We start from the raw sequence: 22888 nt of genomic DNA on the forward strand, positions 1-22888 counted from the left end.
GAATGCCAGAGATTTCTGTGCATTAATTTTGTATCCTGCTACTTTACCAAATTCATTGATTAGCCCTAGTAGTTTTCTGGTAGCATCTTTAGGATTCTCTATGTATAGTATCATGTCATCTGCAAACAGTGACAGCTTTACTCCTTCTTTTCCGATATGGATTCCTTTTATTTCTTTTTCTTCTCTGATTGCTGTGGCTAGAACTTCCAAAATGGCATATAGTTTCTTTTAGTAATCTCTCATGATCCTTTGTATTTCTGCAGCATCATTTGTTACTTCTCCTTTTGCATTTCTAATTCTATTAATTTGAGTCTTCTCCCTTTTTTTCTTGATGAGTCTGGCTAATGGTTTATATTTTGTTTATGTTCTCAAAGAACCAGCTTTTAGTTTTATTGATCTTTGCTATTGTTTCGGTAGGATTGTATTGGTATAAACTTCCCTCTTTTAACTGCTTTTGCTGCATCCCATAGGTTTTGGGTCGTCGTGTTTTTATTGTCATTTGTTTCTAGGTATTTTTTGATTTCCTCTTTGACTTCTTCAGTGATCTCTTGGTTATTAAGTAGTGTATTGTTTAGCCTCCATGTGTTTGTATTTTTTCTGTAATTGGTATCTAGTCTCATAGCGTTGTGGTCAGAAAAAATACTTGATACAATTTCAATTTTCTTAAATTTACCGAGGCTTGATTTGTGACCCACGATATGATCTATCCTGGAGGATGTTCCATGAGCGCTTTAGAAGAAAGTGTATTCTGTTGTTTTTGAATGCAATGTCCTATAAATATCAATTAAGTCCATCTTGTTTAACGTATCATTTAAAGCTTGTGTTTCCTTATTTGTTTTCATTTTGGATGATCTGTCCATTGATGAAAGTGGGGTGTTAAAGTCCCCTACTATGATTGTGTTACTGTCAATTTCCCCTTTTATGTCTGTTAGCATTTGCCTTATATATTGAGGTGCTCTTATGTTGGGTACATAAATATTTATAATTGTTATATCTTTTTCTTGGATTGATCCCTTGATCATTATGTAGTGTCCTTCATTATGTAGTGTCCTTCTCTGTCTCTTGTAATAGTGTTTATTTTACAGTCTATTTTGTCTGATATGATAATTGCTACTCCAGCTTTCTTTTGATCTCCATTTGCATGGAATATCTTTTTCCATCCCCTTACTTTCAGTCTGTACATGTCCCTAGGTGTGAAGTGGATCTCTTGCAGACAGCATATATAAGGGTCTTGTTTTTGTATCCATTCAGCCAGTCTATGTCTTTGGTTGGAACATTTAATCCTTTTACATTTAAGATAGTTATTGATATATATGTTCCTATTACCATTTTCTTGATTGTTTTGGATTTGTTTTTGTAGGTCTGTTCCTTCTCTTGTGTTTCCTGCCTAGAGAAGTTCCTTTAGCATTTGTTGTAAAGCTGGTTTGGAGGAGCTGAATTCTCTTATCTTTTGCTTGTCTGTAAAGGTTTTAGTTTCTCCGTCTAATCTGAATGAGACCCTTGCTGGGTAGAGTAATCTTGGTTTATGGGGATTCCCTTGTATGTTATTTGTTGTCTTTCCCTTGCTGCTTTTAATAGTTTTTCTTTGTATTTAATATTTGATAGTTTGATTAATATGTGTCTTGGCATGTTCCTCCTTGGATTTATCCTATATGGGACTCTCTGTGCTTCCTGCACTTGATTGACTATTTCTTTTCCCATATTAGGGAAGTTTTCAACTATAGTCCTTCAAATATTTTCTCAGTCCCTTTCTTTTTCTCTTATTCTGGACCCCTGTAATTAGAATGTTGGTGCATTTAATGTTTTCCCAGAGGTCTCTAAGACTGTCCTCAATTCTTTTCATTCTTTTTTCTTTATTCTGCTCTGCAGTAGTTATTTCCACTATTTTATCTTCCAGGTCACTTATTCGTTCTTCTGCGTTAGTTATTCTGCTATTGATTCCTTCTAGAGAATTTTTTATTTCATTTATTGTGTTGTTCATCATTGTTTGTTTGCTCTTTAGTTCTTCTAGTTCTCCTTGTTAAACATTTCTTGTATTTCCTCCGTTCTATTTCCAAGATTTTGTATCATCTTTACTATCATTACTCTGAATTCTTTTTCAGGTAGACTGCCTATCTCCTCTTCATTTGTTTGGTCTGGTGGGTTGGTTTTTTTTGTGTGTGTGTGTACGTGGGCCTCTCACTGTTGTGGCCTCTCCCGTTGCGGAGCACTGGCTCCCGGATGTGCAGGCTTAGCGGCCATGGCTCATGGGCCCAGCCGCTCTGCAGCATGTGGGATCTTCCCGGACCGGGGCACGAACCCATGTCCCCTGCATCAGCAGGCGGACTCTCAACCACTGCGCCACCAGGGAAGCCCTGGTCTGGTGGGTTTTTACCTTGCTCTTTCATCTGCTGTGTGTTTTCTGTCTTCTCATTTTGCTTAACTTACTGTGTTTGGTGTCTCCTTTTCGCAGACTGCAGGTTCATAGTTCCTGTTGTTTTTGGTGTCTGCCTGCATTGGCTAATGTTGCTTCACTGGGTTGTGTAAGCTTCCTGGTGGAGGGGACTTGTGCCTGTGTTCTGGTGATGAGGCTGGATCTTGTCTTTCAGGTGGGCAGGACCACGTTTGATGGTGTGTTTTGGGGTGTCTGTGACCTTATTATGATTTTAAGCAGCCTCTCTACTAGTGGGTGGGGTTGTGTTCCTGTCTTGCTAGTTGTTTGCCATAGGGTGTCCAGCACTGTAGCTTGCTGGTCGTTGAGTGGAGCTGGGACTTAGCGTTGAGATGGAGATCTCTGGGAGAGCTTTAGCTGTTTGATATTACTTGGAGCCAGGAGGTCTCTGGTGGACCAATGTCCTGAACTCAGCTCTCTCACCTCAGAGGCACAGGCCTGACACCCGGCCGGAGCACCAAGACCCTGTCAGCCACATGGCTCAGAAGAAAAGGGAGAAAAATTAAAAAAAAGAAAGAAAGAAAGAAAGAAAGAAGGAAAGAAAGAAAGAAAGAATAAAATAAAAGCTATTAAAATAAAAAATAAATATTAAAAATATAAATAAATTAAAAAGTAATAAAAAAAAGAAGAAAAAAGAACGAAAGAAAGAAGAGAGTAACCAAACCAAAAAACAAATCCATTAATGATAACAAGCACTAAAAACTATACTAAAAAAAAAACAAAAACAGATAGACAGAACCCTAGGACAAATGGTACAAGCAAAGCTATACAGAGAAAATCACACAAAGTAGCATACACACTCACAAAAAGAGAATGGAAAAAAAATATACATATATATATAAAGGAGGAAGAGAGTAACCAAATCAATTAACAAATCTACCAATGATAATAAACTCTAAATACTAAACTAAGATAAACATAAAACCAGAAACAAATTAGATACAGAAAGGAAACCTCAGGTCTACAGTTGCTCCCAAAGTCCACTGGTCCTCCATTTTGGGATGATTTGTTGTTTATTCAGGTATTCCAGAGATGCAGGGTACATCAAGTTGATTGTGCAGATTTAATCCACTGCTCCTGATGCTGCTGGGAGGCATTTCCCTTTCTCTTCTTTGTTTGCACAGCTCTTGGGGTTCAGCTTTGGATTTGGCCCCGCCTCTGTGTGAGGTTGCCTGAGGGCGTCTTTTGGGAAGTCTGAGGTCTTCTGACAGTGTTCAGTAGGTGTTCTGTAGGAGTTGTTCCACATGTAGATGTATTTCTGATGTATTTGTGGGGAGGAAGGTGATCTCTACATCTTACTTCTCCACCATCTTGAAGGTCTCTCTCTGCATGAATTTTAAAATGAGGTTTTCTATTTCTGCAGAAGCATCTTTGGAATTTTTATAGGGATTGCATTGAATCTGTAGATCACTTTGGGTAATGTTATCGTAACAATATAATGTCTTCCACTTCATGAACATTGAATGTCTCTCCATTTATTTTACTTGTCAGCAATGGTTTGTAGTTTTCAGTATATAAGTCTTTCACTTCCTTGGTTAAGTTTATTCCTTAGTATGTATATTTTTGATACATATATATATATTAGAATTGCTTTCCTAATTTCCTTTTCAGAATATTTATTGCTAATAAACAATAATAAACAGTATAGTAGTGCAACTGGTTTTTGTGTGTTGATTATATATTCTGCAATTTTGCTGAATTGGTTTATTAGCTCTAGCATTTTTTTTTTGTGGGTGTGTGTGGAATCTTTCAACATATAAAATTATGTCATCTGCAAATGAAAATAACTTTTCTTCCTCCTTTCCCATTTTGATGCCTTTATTTGTTTGTTTGTTTGTTTTCTTACCTAACTGCTCTGGCTAGAACTTGTGGTATTATGTTGAATAAAAATGGCAAAAATTGGCATCCTTGTCTTATGCCTGATCTTGGGGGAACGATTTCAGTCCTTCACCTTTGATTATGATATTAGCTGTGGGTTTTTCATATATGGCCTTTATCATGTTGAGGAAGTTCCCTTATATTCCCAGTTTATTAAGTATTTTTATCATGAATTTGTCAAATTTTTTTCTGCATCAATCGATATGATCATGTGGGTTTCTTCTCCTTAATTCTATTAATATGATATATTACACTGATTAATTTTTGAATGTTGAACCATCCTTGCACTCTGGAAATAAATCTCACTTGGTCATGGTGTGTAATCCTTTTACTATGCTGAACTCAGTTTACTAGTATTTTATTGAGGACTTTTGCATCAATATTCATAAAGAATATTGGTCTGTGGTTTTCTTTTGCCTGTAGCATCTTTGTCTAGCTTTGGCAACAGGGAATTACTGTCCTCATTGAATGACTTAGGAGTGTCATTCAAGTTTTAGGAAGACTTTGTGCAGGACTGGTGTTTTTCTTCCTTAAATGTTTGGTACAATTCACCAATGAAACCATCTGGTCCTGGACTTTTCTTTGTTGGGAAAATATTTGATTACTGATTCAGCCTACTTACTAGTTGTAGGTTTATTCAGATTTTCCATTTCTTTCTGAGTCAGTTTTGGTTGATCATATGTTTTTAGGAATTTGTCCATTTAATCCAGGTTATACAATTTGTTGGCATACAATTATTCATATTATTATTCTGTGAAATTAGTAGTAATGTCCCCACTTTTATTTCTGTAATTTGAGATTTTAGCAATTTCAGTCTTCTCATTTTCCCTTAGTCAGTCTCTAGCTAAAGGCTTGTGAATTTTACAGATCTTTTCAAAGGATCAAATTTTGGTTTTGTTGGTTTTCTCCATTGTTTTCTCTATGTCATTTATCTCTGCTCTAATCTTTTAATATTTCCTTCCTTCTGCCAGCTTTGGGTTTAGTTTGTTCTTATTCTAGTTCCTTAAGGTATAAAGTTAGGTAATTAATTTGAAATCTTTCTTCCAGGCATTCACAGCTGTAAATTTACCTCTAAGCACTTCTTTCACTGTATTCCATAAATTTTGGTATGATGTATTTTCATTCATTTCTAAGTATTCTCTAATTTCTATTGTGATTTCTCCTTTGACCCATTGGTTGTTTAAGAGTGTTTAGTTTACATATACTTGTGAATTTTCCAGGTTTCCTTCTGTTATTGATTTCTAGTTTCAATCCGTTATGATTGAAAAAGGTACTTTGTATGACTTCTCTCTTTTAAAATTTATTAAAGCTTGTTTTGTGGCCTAACATCTGGTCTATCCTGAAGAATGTTCCATATATGTTTGAGAAGAATGTATGTTTTGTTGGGTAGAGTGTTCTATGAGTGTTTGTTAGTTCTTATTTGTTTACATGATTGTTCATGTCTGTCCTGTGTCTCCTTGTTGATCTGATTTTTCTATTCATTATTGAACATGGAGTATTAAAGTCTCTGTATCAGTTTACTAGGCTTGCTGTAACAAGTACCACAAACCAAGGAGGGCTTAAAACAACAAATTAATTTTCTCACAGTTCTGGAGTCACAAAGTCTAAAATTAAGGTGTCAGCAAGGCCATGCTCTCTCTCACAGCTCTAGGGGAAGAATCTTCCTTGCCTATTGCTATTTTTTGGTTTTTCCAGCAATCCTTGTTGTTCTTTGGCTTGCAGATACATTACTGCAGTCCAGTCTCTGCCTCCATCATCACACCACATTCTCCCTGTGTGTCTCTGAGTCTCTCTTTTCTCTTTTTGTAAGGACACAAGTCATTGCATTAGGGCCCACCCTAATCCAATATGACCTCATCTTAACTAATTACATCTGCAAAGACCCTATTTCCCAATAAGGTCACATTCACAGATTTCAGGGATTAGATTTCAACATATCTTTTTGAGAGTCACAATTAAACCTGCTGCAGGTGGAATCTTATAATTGCTGACTTTTTAAAAAAACATATTGAAACATCCCCGAAGGCAGGATATATTGTACAATTGATGGTAGCTTGGATTCCATGAGCCATAGTAACAAATTTCATAATGTGATAATTCCTATGAAGAAAATAAAGATTGAGAGTGTTTGGGCAAGTGGGTGGGAGTGTGATTTTAGGTTGAGTGGTCAGGGAAGGTTTCCTTATGTAGGTGACATTTAAGTAGAGCATAATTACTTAGAAAGAGCCAGCCATGCAAAAGCTGGAGCAAAAGTATTTCAATCAGAGGGAATAGTAACAGTAAAAGCCTCGAATTGGTAACAAGTTTGGTATGCTTATGGAATGGCAAGAAAACCAGTATAGCTGGAGCACAGTAAGGAAGAAAAATGTAGAACAAGATAAGTATGAGGACATAACATAAAAGGTTGAGATGATGAAAGTTCTGAAAGTAAAGTGTTCTTGAGAATAAAGTTATATTTTAAATAAACAACATTTTAGAACTTCCACATATGAAAAGATGATGCTATAAGCAAATCCTTCTTAATTTCTATAACACTATTTAATCCTTTATTTTGATGCTTTTGATTTCAGTATGTGAACAAGTTATTGCTGGGTTCAGTATTTTGGAAACTCATATGACTCTTTCATGAATTATTTTAAATCTTTATATTTTCTGAAAAATAACTTTTTAGTCTTATGAATGCTAAAATCTCTCGTGGCCATTGCTTCACTAAAAAACAATCTCTTACTTTTCTTGAAGATTCAAGCAAAGTATTCAGTTTCTAAGCAAAATTCCAATCTAGAAGCAGATTCTTATTCTCCTAATTTACCAAAAAGGTGAGTATAATTTTACACATCTAAATGTTGTCTAATTGTGTCTGGGAGGAAAATCGCATGCTTATATCTCATTGTGATGCTGAGAAGAGGATATGGGAAGAGACCTCTTTGGGATATGGTATCATCATTACTTTCTTTTTGTTTCAGCATCATAAAAGAAGCAAAAGTGATGAACCAACAGAGCAAAGGAACGATAAGGGTGAAAAGTGCAGAAGCTTCTTCCTTTGACCTCAGGATTTCTGAAATAAATGAAAAGGAAGGGTTAGTAATGCACCCTTCTAAACAGAGCAGTTCTTTAGAGTTTTTGGAGCTAAATTGTGGTTGTAACAAAAATGCTGACACAACCATGAAATGGGAGAGAAAGGTATTTCCAATAGCTGGGGAGCCTCTTCAGAAGCATCAGAGTTTGGACTTGAGCTCCATTTTGTTTGGAGAACGTCCTAACTCTAAACCTGTAAATGCAGCAGGAAGATGTTTTAATTTGAAGGGGCCGATAATGCGGACCAAATCAACTCCCTTTGAATTGATGCAACAGAGAGACACCAAAGAGTTGGACGTCGAGGAAAATTTTTATTTGGAATCTCACCCACACAATTCTTGTCTTGAGCAGGCTCAAAAAGTCATGCATGTTTCTTCAGCAGAACTGAATTATTCACCATCATATGACTCTAAGCATCAAATGTGCAATGCCTCTAATGCAAAGCAGCATGACTCTGGTGCTTTCAAAGTACTTCCTTACATGTCTTTAGTAGAAGATTCTTATTTTTCATCATTGTCTCCAAGTAGTGCTGGTTCTAAGATGTCTGTTGATTTACCTGAGAAGCAAGATGAAACTGTTTTACCTTGTTCTTCACTGCCAAAATCTTCTACAACCCTCTTTCCTTATTACAATTCACATGATTCTTTAGCACTGAATCCTCCGACCAATTTCCCCCCACCACTGAACCAAGAGACAGCAGTAGTAGGTAAGTTATTTTTTAAAGTTTGTACAGCATTTTAGATTTGACTTTGTTTCTATAAGATTTGGTTTTGTCTTACCCCCCCATCCTTCTCTGCTTCCTTCTCCTTTTTCTTCTCCTCAAAAAAATAAATTCCATGAGTGTTTTGATGATGTGATAAGTTGAAAATAGCAATAACAAATACATAATATTCCATGAAACAAGCAATAGTGGAGGCAGTCAGATCTGGTACAGGACCTATGCCAGCAAGTGTGCTTCTAAAGGCAGCAGTCCTCATTCCTAGAAGTGTCTATCAAATGTCCACAATTTTGTTATGCAGCAGAAACTAACACAACATTGTAAAGCAATTATACTCCAGTAAAGATGTTAAAAAAAAAAAGTCCACAGTTTATCCTTAGCATGCAGAAGCAACTTCCAAAAGAACATCAGAAAAGATTTGATCAACAGCACCACATGGTCACTCAGAATTTTTGTTGGAGAATCATGTGTCTATACTAAATTGAACAAATTGCTAATAATTGAATTCTCTTCCTGCAGGAGTTGGAAGAGGAGGACTTGATTTCTTCTTGTCCTTTTAAAATAACTTTATAGATGAGGATACATGTTCAGTATTCTGTATGATATTTTAATCTTATATGACTTTAATTTCACATTTTATCTCTTATAGTTCTATATTTTTGCATATTATGCATATTGTTTCATATTACTGAGTGGTTTGAAAGTAGAAGTAAATATTTGTTTAGATAATTATAATAGTTTGATATGAAAGAAGATGTTGTGAAAGAAGAGTGAAAGCAAGTTTAACTCTCTTAGATATGTCATCAGAAGTTTATAAAGAACGGTCCACCTAGGTAGGAAGTAGAGAAAGCTTTTTCTCTATGACATTATTTACTATACAGAGTTCCTCAATAGATACGTAGATGCATAGTTTTGTTATAAAAATATTTCATCTGGATCTAGTTTCTTCTTTGGTTAGAAGGAAGGATTACATACTTTGATCTTGTTTTATGATTTAAAGAAATTTTATTTTTCTAGATACCTATAGTTCCTTAAACTTCCAGGAGTGTCAGCATTAGGAACCAAATCCTTATCTTCAAGGATTGTAGCAACATTGACATGTATGCCATCTGGTGGCAGTTTCTCATAATAGCATTTAAATTCTATAAAAATTCTGAATACTTCTATAGAAATATAGAAAACCTTGTTATACCATTTTTTTGTAAACAAGAAAAATATCAATATTCTTAATTCTATAAGAATGAAGAAGAGATACTAAAATCTTTGTGATTTTTACCTGCTCTGTAATTGAATCTTTGGCATGTCAACGTGCTTTATGATGCTGTATATTCTATGTAAAACAAAAGGCAAGAGTTATGGAGAAAACAATCCAAAGCTTCCTAAATTAATATAAGATGTTACATTATGTTAACTGATACTCAGTGACTTAATCAAAATACCTTTGAGCTTTTAAAAGAAATAATAAATCTTGAAGAAGAATCAAAATCCTCCTGGGTTTCCAATTTAGGATTAGAGAATTTATGTTGTTTTCTCCTTGAGTGAACAGATATCAGCTTAAATATATTAATGATGCTTGACATAATTTGTATCAAGATTAGAATATAAGAATTTTCTTTGGATTTTTCTAATTAAAAATTTTGATTATATTTCGGACATTTTGGATAGCAACTTCTCCAAGAATAGATGATGAAATTCCCCCTCCACTTCCTGAACGGACACCTGAATCTTTTATTGTGGTAGAGGAAGCTGGTGAGTACAGTTCAGTAAGTGTAAAATAAAGTGTGGATTAACTATATTACTTCTTACGTCCTCTCAATATTCTGTGTGCTATTGCTGAGTAACAATTGCTCTCTAAAATTACAGCACTAAAATTGAAACATATTTACTTTTTTTACAGGAGAATTCCCCCTGGATGTTCCCAAATCTTCATCTTCAGCTGTGAAGGTAAAAATTGGAACATCATTAGAATGTAGTAGAACATCTGAATCAAAGAAATTTGATGATTTGGTAAGACTTAGACCAAGCAAGGTCAATAACTTTTTTCTGACTCTACTCACTTGGATTCAACGGACTATAGTCCTATTCCTTATATATATATATTTTTTTCATAAATTTATTTATGTATTTGTTTTTGGCTGCATTGGGTCTTCGTTGCTGCGCGCAGGCTTTTCTCTAGCTGCGGTGAGCAGGGGCTACTCTTCTTTGCAGTGCGCGGGCTTCTCATTGCAGTGGCTTCTCTTGTTGCAGAGCGTGGGCTCTAGGCACACGGGCTTCAGTAGTTGTGGCATGCAGGCTCAGCAGTTGTGGCTTGCGGCCTCTAGAGCGCAGGCTCAGTAGTTGTGGAGCACGGGCTTAGTTGCTCCGCGGCATGTGGGATCTTCCCGGACCACGGCTCGAACTCATGTCTCCTGCACTGGCAGGCAGATTCTTAACCACTGCGCCACCAGGGAAGCCCCTTCCTTTTATTTTTAACACCTATCACTTAGTAAATCCTAAGCGGATACTATTTATAAGACAATGTGCTGGAGGATGTGGGGGATAAAAAGATGTATAAGACACAATTATTGCCTTTAAGAAACTTATAGTTCAGTAGTGGGGATATAGCATGTGTACACAAGTCTTTATTTTTGTCTGTATTTATTATAACAAGGCAATATAATCAGTGGCATATGGATAAGAACTTTGAAACTGTGAGAGATCCCTTCAGGTTGGAAGTGATCAAGGAAGACAGTGAAAGAAGAAACATTTGACTTTATTCTTGAAGGACAGTTAAGGCAAAAATAATTGTTTCATCAGTAGATTGCTTGTTCATAGCAGTCATCTGGTAGGCTGTTTCTTGTTAGCTGTGATAACATAGAGAGTAGTTTTTTAAAAAAAATAACAGATGTCTATATTATTTAAGATAAACCTTTTGGAATAATGTTCCCTGCTTCTAGAAGAAAAACCTATACCTTCAACAATCTGTTATTCATTAGTATATAATTCTATGAACCAACTATCTTAAAATTTCAGAGATCAGAAAAGTAATTAAAACACTTAAACATGCTTACAATTGCAGTGCTGGTGGGCAAATATTCCCTGCCTTTTTTTTTAATTTAATTTTTTAAAAATTTAATTAATTTATTTATTTTTAGCTGTGTTGGGTCTTTTGTTGTTGCTTGTGGGCTTTCTCTAGGTGCGGAGAGTGAAGGCTACTCTTCATTGTGGTGCACGGGCTTCGCATTGCGGTGGCTTCTCTTGTTGCAGGGCATGGGCTCTAGGCACGCGGGCTTCAGTAGTTGTGGCACGCGGGCTCAGTAGTTGTGGCTCGCAAGCTCTAGAGCGCAGGCTCAGTAGTTGTGCCACACGGGCTTAGTTGCTCCGTGGCATGTGGGATCTTCCTGGACAAGGGCTCGAACCCATGTCCTCTGCATTGATAGGCAGATTCCTAACCACCGCGCCACCAGGGAAGCCCTTAAATTACACTTTTAATGTGCTGGTAACTGTTACTATTATTGCTAATGGTCTTTATCTTAACAACTCCCAGAGTAAAGAACAATCACTACTTTTTCAGTGTCATGAAGTAATTTCAGTGGCAACAACCTTACCTGGAATTAAATTTTCAGGGAAATGTTCTGAGTAGGAAGGAAATAACTATAAAAAGGATCAATTTAGGACCAATATTCATGACATATACAAATCACTGTAGGAGTCGATGATTCTTCACAGTTCAGCACATTTATAAATTAGGAAAAATAGGGTCAACATTTCATAACTATCTCTATTGGTATATGAAATGTAATTTTAAAATGCTATTTATTGCTTTGAGTTTATAGATATGTATACATGTTCTTCTTTCACTTTGACTTTCTTTCTTTTTCAGAGTGTAAAACCCCAGAGTCCCAAATCAGGTAAAAAATTTACTTTGGCTTTAGATGACATTTAGCCCTAAGAATTTGTACTGCAAGAATGGCTCATTAAATTTAGAGTAATTCACCTCAGGAGATGGCATGGTTTCCATAATAGCTTCCACTATTTATTGATTTATTTCTGGTTTTCCTAGGCTAGTAGTTTTGTTTTGTCAAGGGCAAAAGGAAGACAGGATTTTAGAATTCTGCTCCTTGATATATAGCCCTAAAAAACAAACAAACAAAAAAACCCAAACTATTTTAGATACAATCTCTTAAAACTTTGCAGCAGTTCCATTTTACTGGTTTTATCATTGTTAACAGTGTGATTCTAAAAAGTTATTTCTGGTCACTTAGGTTTTTGACTTGCCACTGCTTCTCTAGTACTTTCTTGCTTGTTTTATACATTGAATAACAACATCAACAGCAAACATCCTTTGAACACTGATAGGTACTTTACATACATTATAACAGGTAGTAGTTGCCCTTAACACATTTATTCTTATTAACATATCGTTCAAATACGTAAATAAGCAGTACAACATAGAGGTTAAAAAGCATGAGCTTTGGTGTCAGGTAGACTTTCATTCAAATCCCCAGCCTACCAATAGTTATCAAAATCTATGACCTTGGTTATATTATATACTTTATCGATTTTTCTCACTTATAAAATGAGGATAATAGAACTCCCCTTCTAAGAGCATTTTTGTGAGGATCTAGTGAGATAAAGCATATAAAGCTTTTAGCACAGTGGTTGTCAAATAATAAGCTCTCATTAAATGTTACCTAAATTTGTATTAGGTAATTATTAAATGAACATTTCCTAAGCAAGTTCCGTGTGCCTTATACAGTGGTAGAATAGGCAGGATATTTAAGAAAGGGCGCTGCTTAATGATTATATATGTATTCAAATTGGGTAGACGAAATTAACACTCACTTGGAACCATTAAGTGATAATCTATGTGGCACTGATTATCATCACCAGGAATCTGGAAAAAAGAAAGGTATCACTGGAGTGGTTAGGAAAGGCTTGAGTAGGTGAAAGAAGTTTAAGAATATGGATAGAGGAAAAAAGAGGGAATTCCAGGAGCAGGGATCAGAGTAACAGTGACCCAAAGGTAAAAATAAGCATGATGGGTACAGAGAAATGGTAAGTAGGTTAATTTAATTGCAACAGAGGTTCTATTATAGGGAAATATGGAAAATAAATTTGGATAGATAAAATGTGGGAAAATTCCGAAGGACTTAAAAGCTAGGCAGATGAAATATCCACAACAGACAAATCTATAGAGAAAGCAGATTTGTGGTTGCCAATCTAATCTGGAGGGAATGGGGAGAGACTGCTAAACGAGTGTGGAGTTTCTTTTCAGGACGATTAAAATTTTGGAACTAGATTGTGGTGATGATTGCACATCACTGTGAATGTACTAAATGTCATTAACGGCAAATTTTGTTACATGTATTTTATCACACACGAAGCTTGGCAGAAGAATTTAAATTTAATTCAGTAAGTAATAAGCATTGTAGGTTCTTTGTCAGGGGAGTATTAAGATGAAAATGGTATTTTGGGAAGGTATTCGGCAGGATATCATTACCTGAAAGTTATAGTCTCATAATATTTCCTAAAATCAAACGGGAAGGTGATAAGCTACTTCAGAGTAGTTATCAAATATTTATCAAATGCCTACTATATGCCAGTTATTGTATTAGGTGATGGAAATAAGTATTGCACTTAATTTTTGCATATTACCCAGCATATAAGGAATAAACAAGAGAACTTGCTTTATAGGTAAGTCCTAAGACGTGAAAAACCCAATGACCAAAGACAGATAAAACTCTAGCACTTAACCACATACCCATTTTCAAAAGACATTAATAGGGACTTCTCTGGCAGTCCAGTGGTTACAACTCTGTGCTTACAATGCAGGGGGTGCGGGTTCGATCCCTGGTCAGGGAACTAAGATCCCACCTGCCACGCGGTGTGGCCAAAAAATTTAAAAAAAAAACATTAATAAAGTATATAATTATACTTAGCGCTGTATAACAAGAAGCATACATCAATAGAACACCATTTATGTCTCTAGGACTTACATTGTGGGAAAATAGCTCCATTATTTAAAATTCTTTATCATGGAAGTTTTCAAACACACAGTTTAAATCTACCATAATAGCAGTAATCACACTAATAAAATTAATAATAATTCCTTAATATTATCTAATATCCAGACTTTGTTCAATTTTCTCAAACTGTCTCAAACATGTCTTTTTACAGTTGGTTTATGTGAAGCTGGATTCAAACAAAGTCTGCACATTGCCTTTTGTTTATATGTTTCTTAAGCCTTTTAAAGTTTGTAACAGTTCTTTTTATGTTTTCTCATGCCATTTATTTGTTGAGGGAATGGGCCATTTGTCCTTAAGATTGCTAATATTCTGGATTTGTCTGTTTGTATCCTCATGGTTTTATTTAACATGTTCCTCTATCTCCAGGATTCTCTGTAAAATTGTAGTAAGATTAGAAGCTTGACTAAATTCAGGTTCAATTTCTTTGGAAGAATACTTTTGTAAGTGAGCTACAAGTTTGTGATGAAGCATAGGCTCATTGGCGAAAGAGCTAGAATAACAAAGGTCTTGACTCCAGTCAATGTTCAGATAATTTTTTATTTGGCTGTTGTAGGTTAATATTGAAAAATTGGAAAAGTTATACAAAACCAAAAAGGGATTTTTAAAAATAATTTTTATTGGAGTATAGTTGATTTACAATGTTGTGTTAGTTTCAGGTATACAGCAAAGGGAATCAGTTATACATATACATATATCCACTCTTTTTTAGATTCTTTTCCCATATAGGCCATTACAGAGTATTGAGTAGAGTTCCCTGTGCTATACAGTAGGTCCTTATTAGTTATCTATTTTATATATAGTAATGTGTATATGTCAATCCCAGTCTCCCAATTTATTCCTCCCCCCACTTCCCCTTTGGTGACCATAAATTTGTTTTCTACATCTGTGATTCTGTGTTTTGTGAATAAGTTGATTTGTACCATTTTTTAGATTCCATGTATAAGCAATATCATATGATATTTGTCTCAAAAAGGGATCTTGACTTAGGACTTTTAACTGATGAATTTTTTTTTTTTTGCTTTGTTGTGTACTCTTTTCATAGATCGACACCAAGATCGTTCTTCTTCCCTGCCACCTCCACTGCCAGAAAGAACCTTAGAGTCCTTCCTTGTTGCTGATGAAGATTGTAAGTGGCAGTGCTGTCTCTCAAAAAAGTTATAAAAATGAGACCATTAAAGGTTAACAATAAAGTAGGATCTAAATGGAAAAGGTACAAAGAATGATTAAATAAGATAAAAATAATACATTTAAAAATCCCATAATGCATTGCAAAAATAATGCATAAAAAAGTCAAGCTAAGAATTACTGAATATATACCTGTATACAATCTGAAGGCTTAAGAAGCTATGCAACAAAACACTTTTTTTTTTAGGTATGCAGGCTCAACCTATAGAGAGTTATTCTACTAGCTGTCCTAACACCATGGAAAATTCAACATCTTCAAAACAGACATTGAAGACTCCTGGAAAATGTTTCACAAGGAGTAAGGTAAAGAAGATAGGAGTTTATGGAAATATGCCAGAGGCTTTCCATTACTGAAAGTGTCCCTACCCCTGCCACTCCAACCCTGGGCCACCAGCATTAAGATGAAAAATTAGACTAAATATTTTCACTGATATTCATTGTTGGTCTCACAACGATCAAAATTAATGGAGGGAAACCAAAAATTTAAGAAAACCCAACAACTTAAAGCATGCCCAATAAAACTATCAACTTTTTTTCCCTGAAACTAGACAAATTGATTCCAAAGTTCATATGGGGGGAAAAAAGAGCAAGGATAGTCAGTAAACCGAAAAAAAAAAAAGAAAAGTAAAAGCAATGAAAGAAGGGTAGCTTTATCAGATATTAAAACATTGTAAAGCCTCAATAATTAAAATGGTATGATATTGGTGTATGAAAAGAAACACATACCAACAGAGCAGAAGGAAAACTTCAGAAATAGATCCAAAAATGTATAGGAATTTATTATATGATGAAGGGAGCCTTTCAAGTCAGGGAATAAAGATGGATGTTTCAATCACTGATGTTGGTTCGACTGGATAACAACCTAGAGGGAAAAAAGGTAGGATCCATACCTCACAGCTATACCAGGACATATTCTAGTTGGATAAAAGATTTAAATGCTAAAAAACAAAAAACCAACCCATCAAAGTACTAAAAAAACCTGGAAAGATTATTTTACAAGCTGGGAGTGGGAATGATCTTTATAACTATGATCCAAAATCCAGAAGCCATAAGAAGGGAGATTTATAAATTTAACTAAATAAAACAGAAAATTTCTGCATGGTAAAACAACAACAAAAAATCACCTTAAAAATCAAAAGACAAAGAACAAATTGGAGAAAAAAATATTGCAATTGGCATCATAGTCAAAGGACTATATTTCTTTAATATTATATATTTCTTTAGCAATTCATAGAAAATAATAACCCTAAAAGAAAAGTGAGCAAAAATACATGATCTGATAATTCAAAGATAAGTAAATGTGCATGATCTGACCTTTAAACATTTGATATGTTCAACCTCACTCATAATAAAAGAAATACGAATTAAAACCACAGTCACATACTGTGTTTCATGTTTCAGAAGGGCAAATTCCAAAGTCTGACTACACTGTCTGTTAGGCAGGCTACGGGAAAATAAGCACACTCTTGCACTCTTGGTGGGAATGTAAGTGGTATAACTTCTATGGAGGACAATTTAGCAATACCTATCAAAATTACCAATGCATATATCCTTTGACCCAACAATTCCACATTTAGGAATTTATCCCACAAATATGCTTGCTCATATATGAAATGAAATGTATACCAGGTTATTCATTATACCATTATTTATAAGGGTAGACAATTGGGAACATAAATGTTAATCATTAGGGGAACTGATTAAATAAATCATAAATCATGGTATATGCATACAATGGAATTCTATGCAGCTAAAAAAAGAATGAGGACTCTCTCAATATACTTTTATATATTTTATTAACTTTTGCTTAAAAGGGTGAAAATATGATCTATATTTATACTATATATTAATAAGTAACTTTGGAAGGATACATAAAAACTAACAACAATGGTTACCTGCAGGGGGAGGGTCAGAAACTACGTAGATGGAGAACAAAGATGGGAGCATTTTTACTAGGATATTTTGAATTATAAATAATCTGTATTTAAAAACTAAATAAAATTTTTCCAAAAAAATTTATTAAATATCTATTATATAGAAGATTACATTTCTAAGTATTAGGAAAATAGAAATGTCATAAAGGACATCTAAATGTCCTTGAGAAGAGTACAGTTGATCTACTAGAATGCCTATATAAGAAACAACATGAAAATTATCAAAAAGTAAAATACTATGGAACAAACTGAAAACATACACCCTGAGGAAATGTGAAGAAAAGAAGAAATCTGGGTAGATTCCTAGAAGAGGTTAAGTTAGAGACTTCACCATAAAGGAGGCAGAAGACATGGGTTTGCTGAAAGAGGGAGAAGAAAGCATGGTTAACAGTATGAAGTGAACCTCAGTAAACTGAGTACAGAAAATGAGTGGCAAAATTTTTTGGCCTGAATGGGAATGGCAATGTATCACAGCTATCTTCAGAAGCCATTGTGGGTCCTGGAATGGTCGCCTAGTAGAGAACACAAGTAGGAACTCCATCTTTCCCCCTGACACAACAATAGCACTATTTCTAAATAAACAGTGTGATTCTTATATGGGTGGAAAATGTAGCAAGATAAGATCAAGTGTAGACTTTGCACTGAATTAAAAATGGCAAGATAGAAAAATAATTCTGTACATTTGATATCCATTTTTAAAGAAATTAATCCTTTTGACTGAAGTCTGTATTTCTAGTTGATTAAAGTAGTTTGGATTTCACAGGGAAAAAGCTCACTTTTTCCTTTTCTTCATTTTGTAGAGTTTGAAAATTTTGCGAAACATGAAAAAGAGTAAGTTTCTTTTACTTATTTTTAGAATACACATACCACTTTCAATATTATGTAATTTTTCCTTACATAACCACTCTGAAAAAATGAACAAATTATTCCTAAACAGAACCTTGTTAGGGTCCTATGTATCAGAACAATCACCCCTAGGCCTTGTACTCTGCTAGGTTCCACAATGCTAATACTGGGTAGGGAGTAAGGGGAAAGAAAGTTTCTTTTTGATACACAGGAATAATAGTATGATGTTTGGCACTTTCTACCCATGCTAAGATGCTGTCATACAAGTGTATTATTTAAAATTCCCAGCAGTCTAACCTCAGATGTACTTTCCTTGAAAGTAGTCATAGCAGAGCATATTGTGAAACAAATGTGTTGTTTTAATGAAATAAGCAAAGTATTGACACATTTCCATTTTTACCAAGTATTATTAGCAATAAAAGTCTGTTGCTTACTGTTTTTCCTATATTGTAATGAAAACAAAACCCAGACTCCTGAAACTGTGGGAAACTGATTATCTTAGAAATCCTATTTACAACTACAAAGTATGTAAAACGTGGTGGTATATTTTTTACAAATTTGATCCATTGGGTTAGTCATCAAGGACCAAACAGCTATTTGGTACTATACTGGTATTGTAGGGAGGGACAAAGAGCACTGAGAAAACTTGATTTAAGGTATAATCTAAGTAAGAAAGTTTATAGCTGAATCTTACTCTTTTCACTCTATCTCCCTGTCCATAAACTTGTGCTAGTCTGCTTTCATTACCACCACACCTGATCTCTGAAGTGAACTGATTTCTTACCTATGATCGGATAAAGCATGACTGGAAAATATACTCTTTCCTCTAAAGTCAGTCAAAAGAGAATTTAAACACTGCAAGAGGAAATTATAGTATATAACATAAGAAATAAAACAGCTAAAAGCAAAGAAATGAGTGACTTGAATAGCTAGCCAAAGATTGATTTGATCAGCTTAGCTTATGAAACACCCAGTTTTCTTTTTTTTCCAAATTATTTATTTATTTTTGGCTGCGTTGGGTCTTCGTTGCTGCATGTGGGCTTTCTCTAGTTGCGGCGAGCGGGGGCTACTCTTGGTTGCGGTGTGCAGGCTTCTCATTGAGGTGGCTTCTCTTGTTGCGGAGCATGGGCTCTAGGTGCGTGGGCTTCAGTAGTTGTGGCTCACGTGCTTAGTTGCTCCTCAGCATGTGGGATCTTCCCGGACCAGGGATGGAACCCATGTCCCCTGCATTGGCAGGCGGATTCTTAACCACTGCACCACCAGGGAAGTCCCTACAGTTTTCTTTCTCTAAAAAAAAGAAGCAGAAAACAAACACAAAAAACTTTCTTTCTCTCGCTCCAACCCTGTCTTGGGGATATCACACAAAGATACAGAAACTTCAGGTAGATTTAGGTTGGCATAGATGTGAGATATGGTATGACTGTCTGAGACTCTGAGTCTTATTTCTAAGTAAGAGCTCCCAGGTCATTCTCTAGATTCAGGCTAATTTCTATTTCTCAGTTGCCTTCACCCTCTGGTCTTTTGTCCTTAAATTAAGAACAAAATCTGGCCCCCAAAATTGATCCTGAAGCTTTAGACTTATCTGCCTTTACTTGCATGTGTTCTCTTCCCCTTCTAGATGGTCCATGCCTCCTGAGTTCTATATGTTCTCCCTTTAGCCTGGATGACTTACTGGTCCTACTTTTAATGAAATTAGGATTCTTCACCTGTTGTTTTAAGTTAGCATCTAAGCATGGTGTCAGGCTCGCTCTTTCATTCATTCATTCAGTGAATATTTGTTGAGTGCCTCCTATGTGCTAGGCATTCTGCAAGGCACTGGGTATGTGATGGTGAACAGAACAGTGTGAATTTGGTGTGTTGTAGGCACTCAAAGGAAGCCATCATAGCTGCAGGGTATTAAGAGGAGAAAGGAGTAAAGTGTGTCCAAAAGGTGGTAGAGATGAGAGGTAGTTAGATCCTTATGGGTCATGTTAATGACCCAATGGGAAGTCACAGAAGAGTTTTAGACAGAGATGTTACATGATCTGTCTTTTGAAAAGATCATTCTGGCTGCTGACAAGAGTTGAAGCTGTCAGCTATGACGCCTGATGCCTACTTTTGGTGGGAAACTTTAGCTGCTAGGAAATCCTTCACTTACAAGTGACAGAAAACCCAACTTAAGCTAGCTTAAGCAGAAAAGGGGAATTTATTGGCTTATGACCAAGAGTTCAAATGATGTAATTAGAGATGTAAAATCTCATTCCATATCTCCTAACTTTGTTTCACTCTGTAGCACACTTATAGGCAGGCTTTTACCATGTGATTTCAGGCTTATGATGAAAAAAATGAGCTCTTTCCTGGTTGCTCAAGCAACAGCCTGATTGATGACTAGTGTTGATTGGGCCTGATTGTCTTGGCTAAACCTAAACCAATTATTGCCAGTATATTTAATGCTTGGTTTAAGAGGATAGTGTCATACCTAACATTCAACAATTGTTACATGTGGATGCTGACCAATAAGGAATGAGGTCAGACCTAAACAAATGGTGTGACCATGGCAAAGTACCAACTGACAGCTCTAGTCATAGGTCAGCTCCTTCATCTAAGGGTTGAATGAGCTCCACGAGAAGTATGGCAGCTGAACATTGGAGAGGGGTGGTTTCTTAAAGGAAAATTCAAGTTCTTTTATCAGAAGAAGGAATTAATGCTGAGCAGGCAGCATAAAAGTATCTATGACAAGCTAGATGCACAATAGTAGTTCACTATACATATACACAAAACCTTTGTCTCCAGTTATAAAAAACCAGTATTCCCTTTTGGGACAATTGTTTTCTTTCTGGAGGATGTATATACCTCTCAGCTCATGTGCAGTATAGAGATGATTGCTATCTCCTGAACTTTCTCACCTTCACCCACTTGTTTTCCATGTCTCTATCATCAGTGGCTAGCCCAATGCTTGCCACATAGTAGGTATTCAATAAATATATATTTTAACTGAATCTGATTGAAATTCATGATTTACTCTAGTGTTTCATACTCAAGTAGCTCCAGGAAGGGGGAGGTCTTTCTAGAATCTTAGTATTAGGTATGTGTGTACAAACACATATGCAGTCCTCACACTACATTCTGAAAATGATGAGAACAAAAAAAAGGTGAATATTTAGTAATTTCTCCCCAATTATGTACTGTTTCTTAGAAAGTTTATACAAGCCTGAAATTATCCTTTTTTTGCTGCTAGACAGTGCTTGTGCAAAATATGGACCATGTTTTCACTGGATTGTTTTCAGAATTGGGTGGATGCTGATACATGAATATATTAAGGTGCTGGGAAGAGAAATATATTTTTAAGTCTGCCTATAGGTAGCTAAAATAGCAAAACAAAGCAACATAACAGTGCTTTTGGGGAGATTCTGGGCCTAACTAGAATCATCCATAATGGGAAAAAAGTAGGCTGGAAAGTGAAGAAAGATATTCCAGGCGTAGAGGATGGTGGAAGAAAAATCACAGACTTGCCACAGTTGAACTAATGTGGAGAACAAATTATTTAAAAGTGTACTTGAGGGGCTTCCCTGGTGGCGCAGTGGTTGAGAATCCACCTGCCGATGCAGGGGACACGGGTTCGTGCCCCGGTCCGGGAAGATCCCACATGCCGCGGAGCGGCTGGGCCCGTGAGCCATGGCTGCTGAGCCTGCGCGTCCGGAGCCTGTGCTCCGCAACGGGAGAGGCCACAACAGTGAGAGGCCCGCGTACCGCAAAAAAAAAAAAAAAAAAAAAGTGTACTTGAGAGCGATCAGAGTGCAAAGTAAGATGCAGTTGAAAGCCAAAATGTAAATCCCAGAAAAAGTTGATTCACAATAAAATGGATTGTATTCCTGAATCCTTTGGTGATTCTCTCCAGTGTTGGGTTTATTATACAAACAATCTGTTTGCAAAGAAAAGAAAACTTAAAAAAAAATACGCACACAAAAATAAGAAAATTTTATTGTCAACCCATTGTAAACATCTATATTTTGTTTCATTTGATAGTGATATGTTTATCTGGAAGTATTAATTAATTTGGAGGAAATGTGTAATCTCAACAATTATGTGGTCTGAGTCTGTATCCATTCTTTCCCTTACATTTTTTTCTTTTGATTCTAGGTATCTGTAATTCTTCCCCACCAAACAATCCTGCAGACTCTGTTCAGTCAAATAACTCCAGCTCCTTTTTGAATTTTGGTATGTGTGTTACTTCCCAGCAGAGTTAAAAAGATATTTATCTTAATTATTCATTTACAGTATAAGAGATACAAATTTAATATGATTTAAGTTTGCATGTATAAGTCCTTATGTTTATATTCTTTTTCATGCCATTTATCTTTTTATTTTTGACCTCAGCTAACTCTTACATCTTACACAGGCCTGAATTGCCTAGCATATATGGAAAATAAAACTAGGTACCAAATGATCATGTTGGCATGTAGTAAATGAATGTGAAAGCCAAATGAAGAAATTCTGAAATGCCATAATACTCTAGTTCATATCTAAGAAAGTTATAAAAAAATATACAAGTGTGATTAAAAGAACAGAAGATGCTGCTATCTAATCTTGTGTAACTCATGAAACATTAGGCGCCGAAGCACAATTCTGACAGTTTAAAGGAACTGTTTGCCCAATTGCTCTTTAGTATAAGCTATAAATTTAAAATAATTTTATATTAAGCATTCTATTATTCTATATAACATAAATTCATGATACTATTTAAGGTAGTATTATGTATACTATAATTTTTGTAAGGAGTATAGCAAATAATGTAGGATATTACTACTAAAAATTATTATTAACCAAAAAGCAG

The 22888-nt window shown here is 35.5% G+C and overlaps 1 protein-coding gene across 2 annotated transcripts in view; it reads left to right on the forward strand.

Annotated features, from left to right (window-relative positions):
* PTPN22 (protein tyrosine phosphatase non-receptor type 22) overlaps positions 1-22888 on the forward strand; it is a 57783-nt gene that overhangs the window by 31059 nt on the left and 3836 nt on the right. Inside the window, exons 12-20 of one of the 2 annotated variants that reach the window (XM_007108797.4) lie at positions 7049-7125; positions 7273-8090; positions 9768-9851; positions 10000-10109; positions 11965-11992; positions 15153-15236; positions 15483-15598; positions 18030-18060; positions 22195-22272. In XM_007108797.4, coding sequence (XP_007108859.1) covers positions 7049-7125; positions 7273-8090; positions 9768-9851; positions 10000-10109; positions 11965-11992; positions 15153-15236; positions 15483-15598; positions 18030-18060; positions 22195-22272 — 1426 coding nt within the window. The remainder of the gene's footprint in view (positions 1-7048; positions 7126-7272; positions 8091-9767; positions 9852-9999; positions 10110-11964; positions 11993-15152; positions 15237-15482; positions 15599-18029; positions 18061-22194; positions 22273-22888) is intronic. The other variant, XM_007108798.4, reaches the window with a different exon arrangement.

The sequence above is a fragment of the Physeter macrocephalus genome, chromosome 4, assembly GCF_002837175.3.
Source record: "Physeter macrocephalus isolate SW-GA chromosome 4, ASM283717v5, whole genome shotgun sequence".
Lineage (NCBI taxonomy): Eukaryota > Metazoa > Chordata > Mammalia > Artiodactyla > Physeteridae > Physeter > Physeter macrocephalus.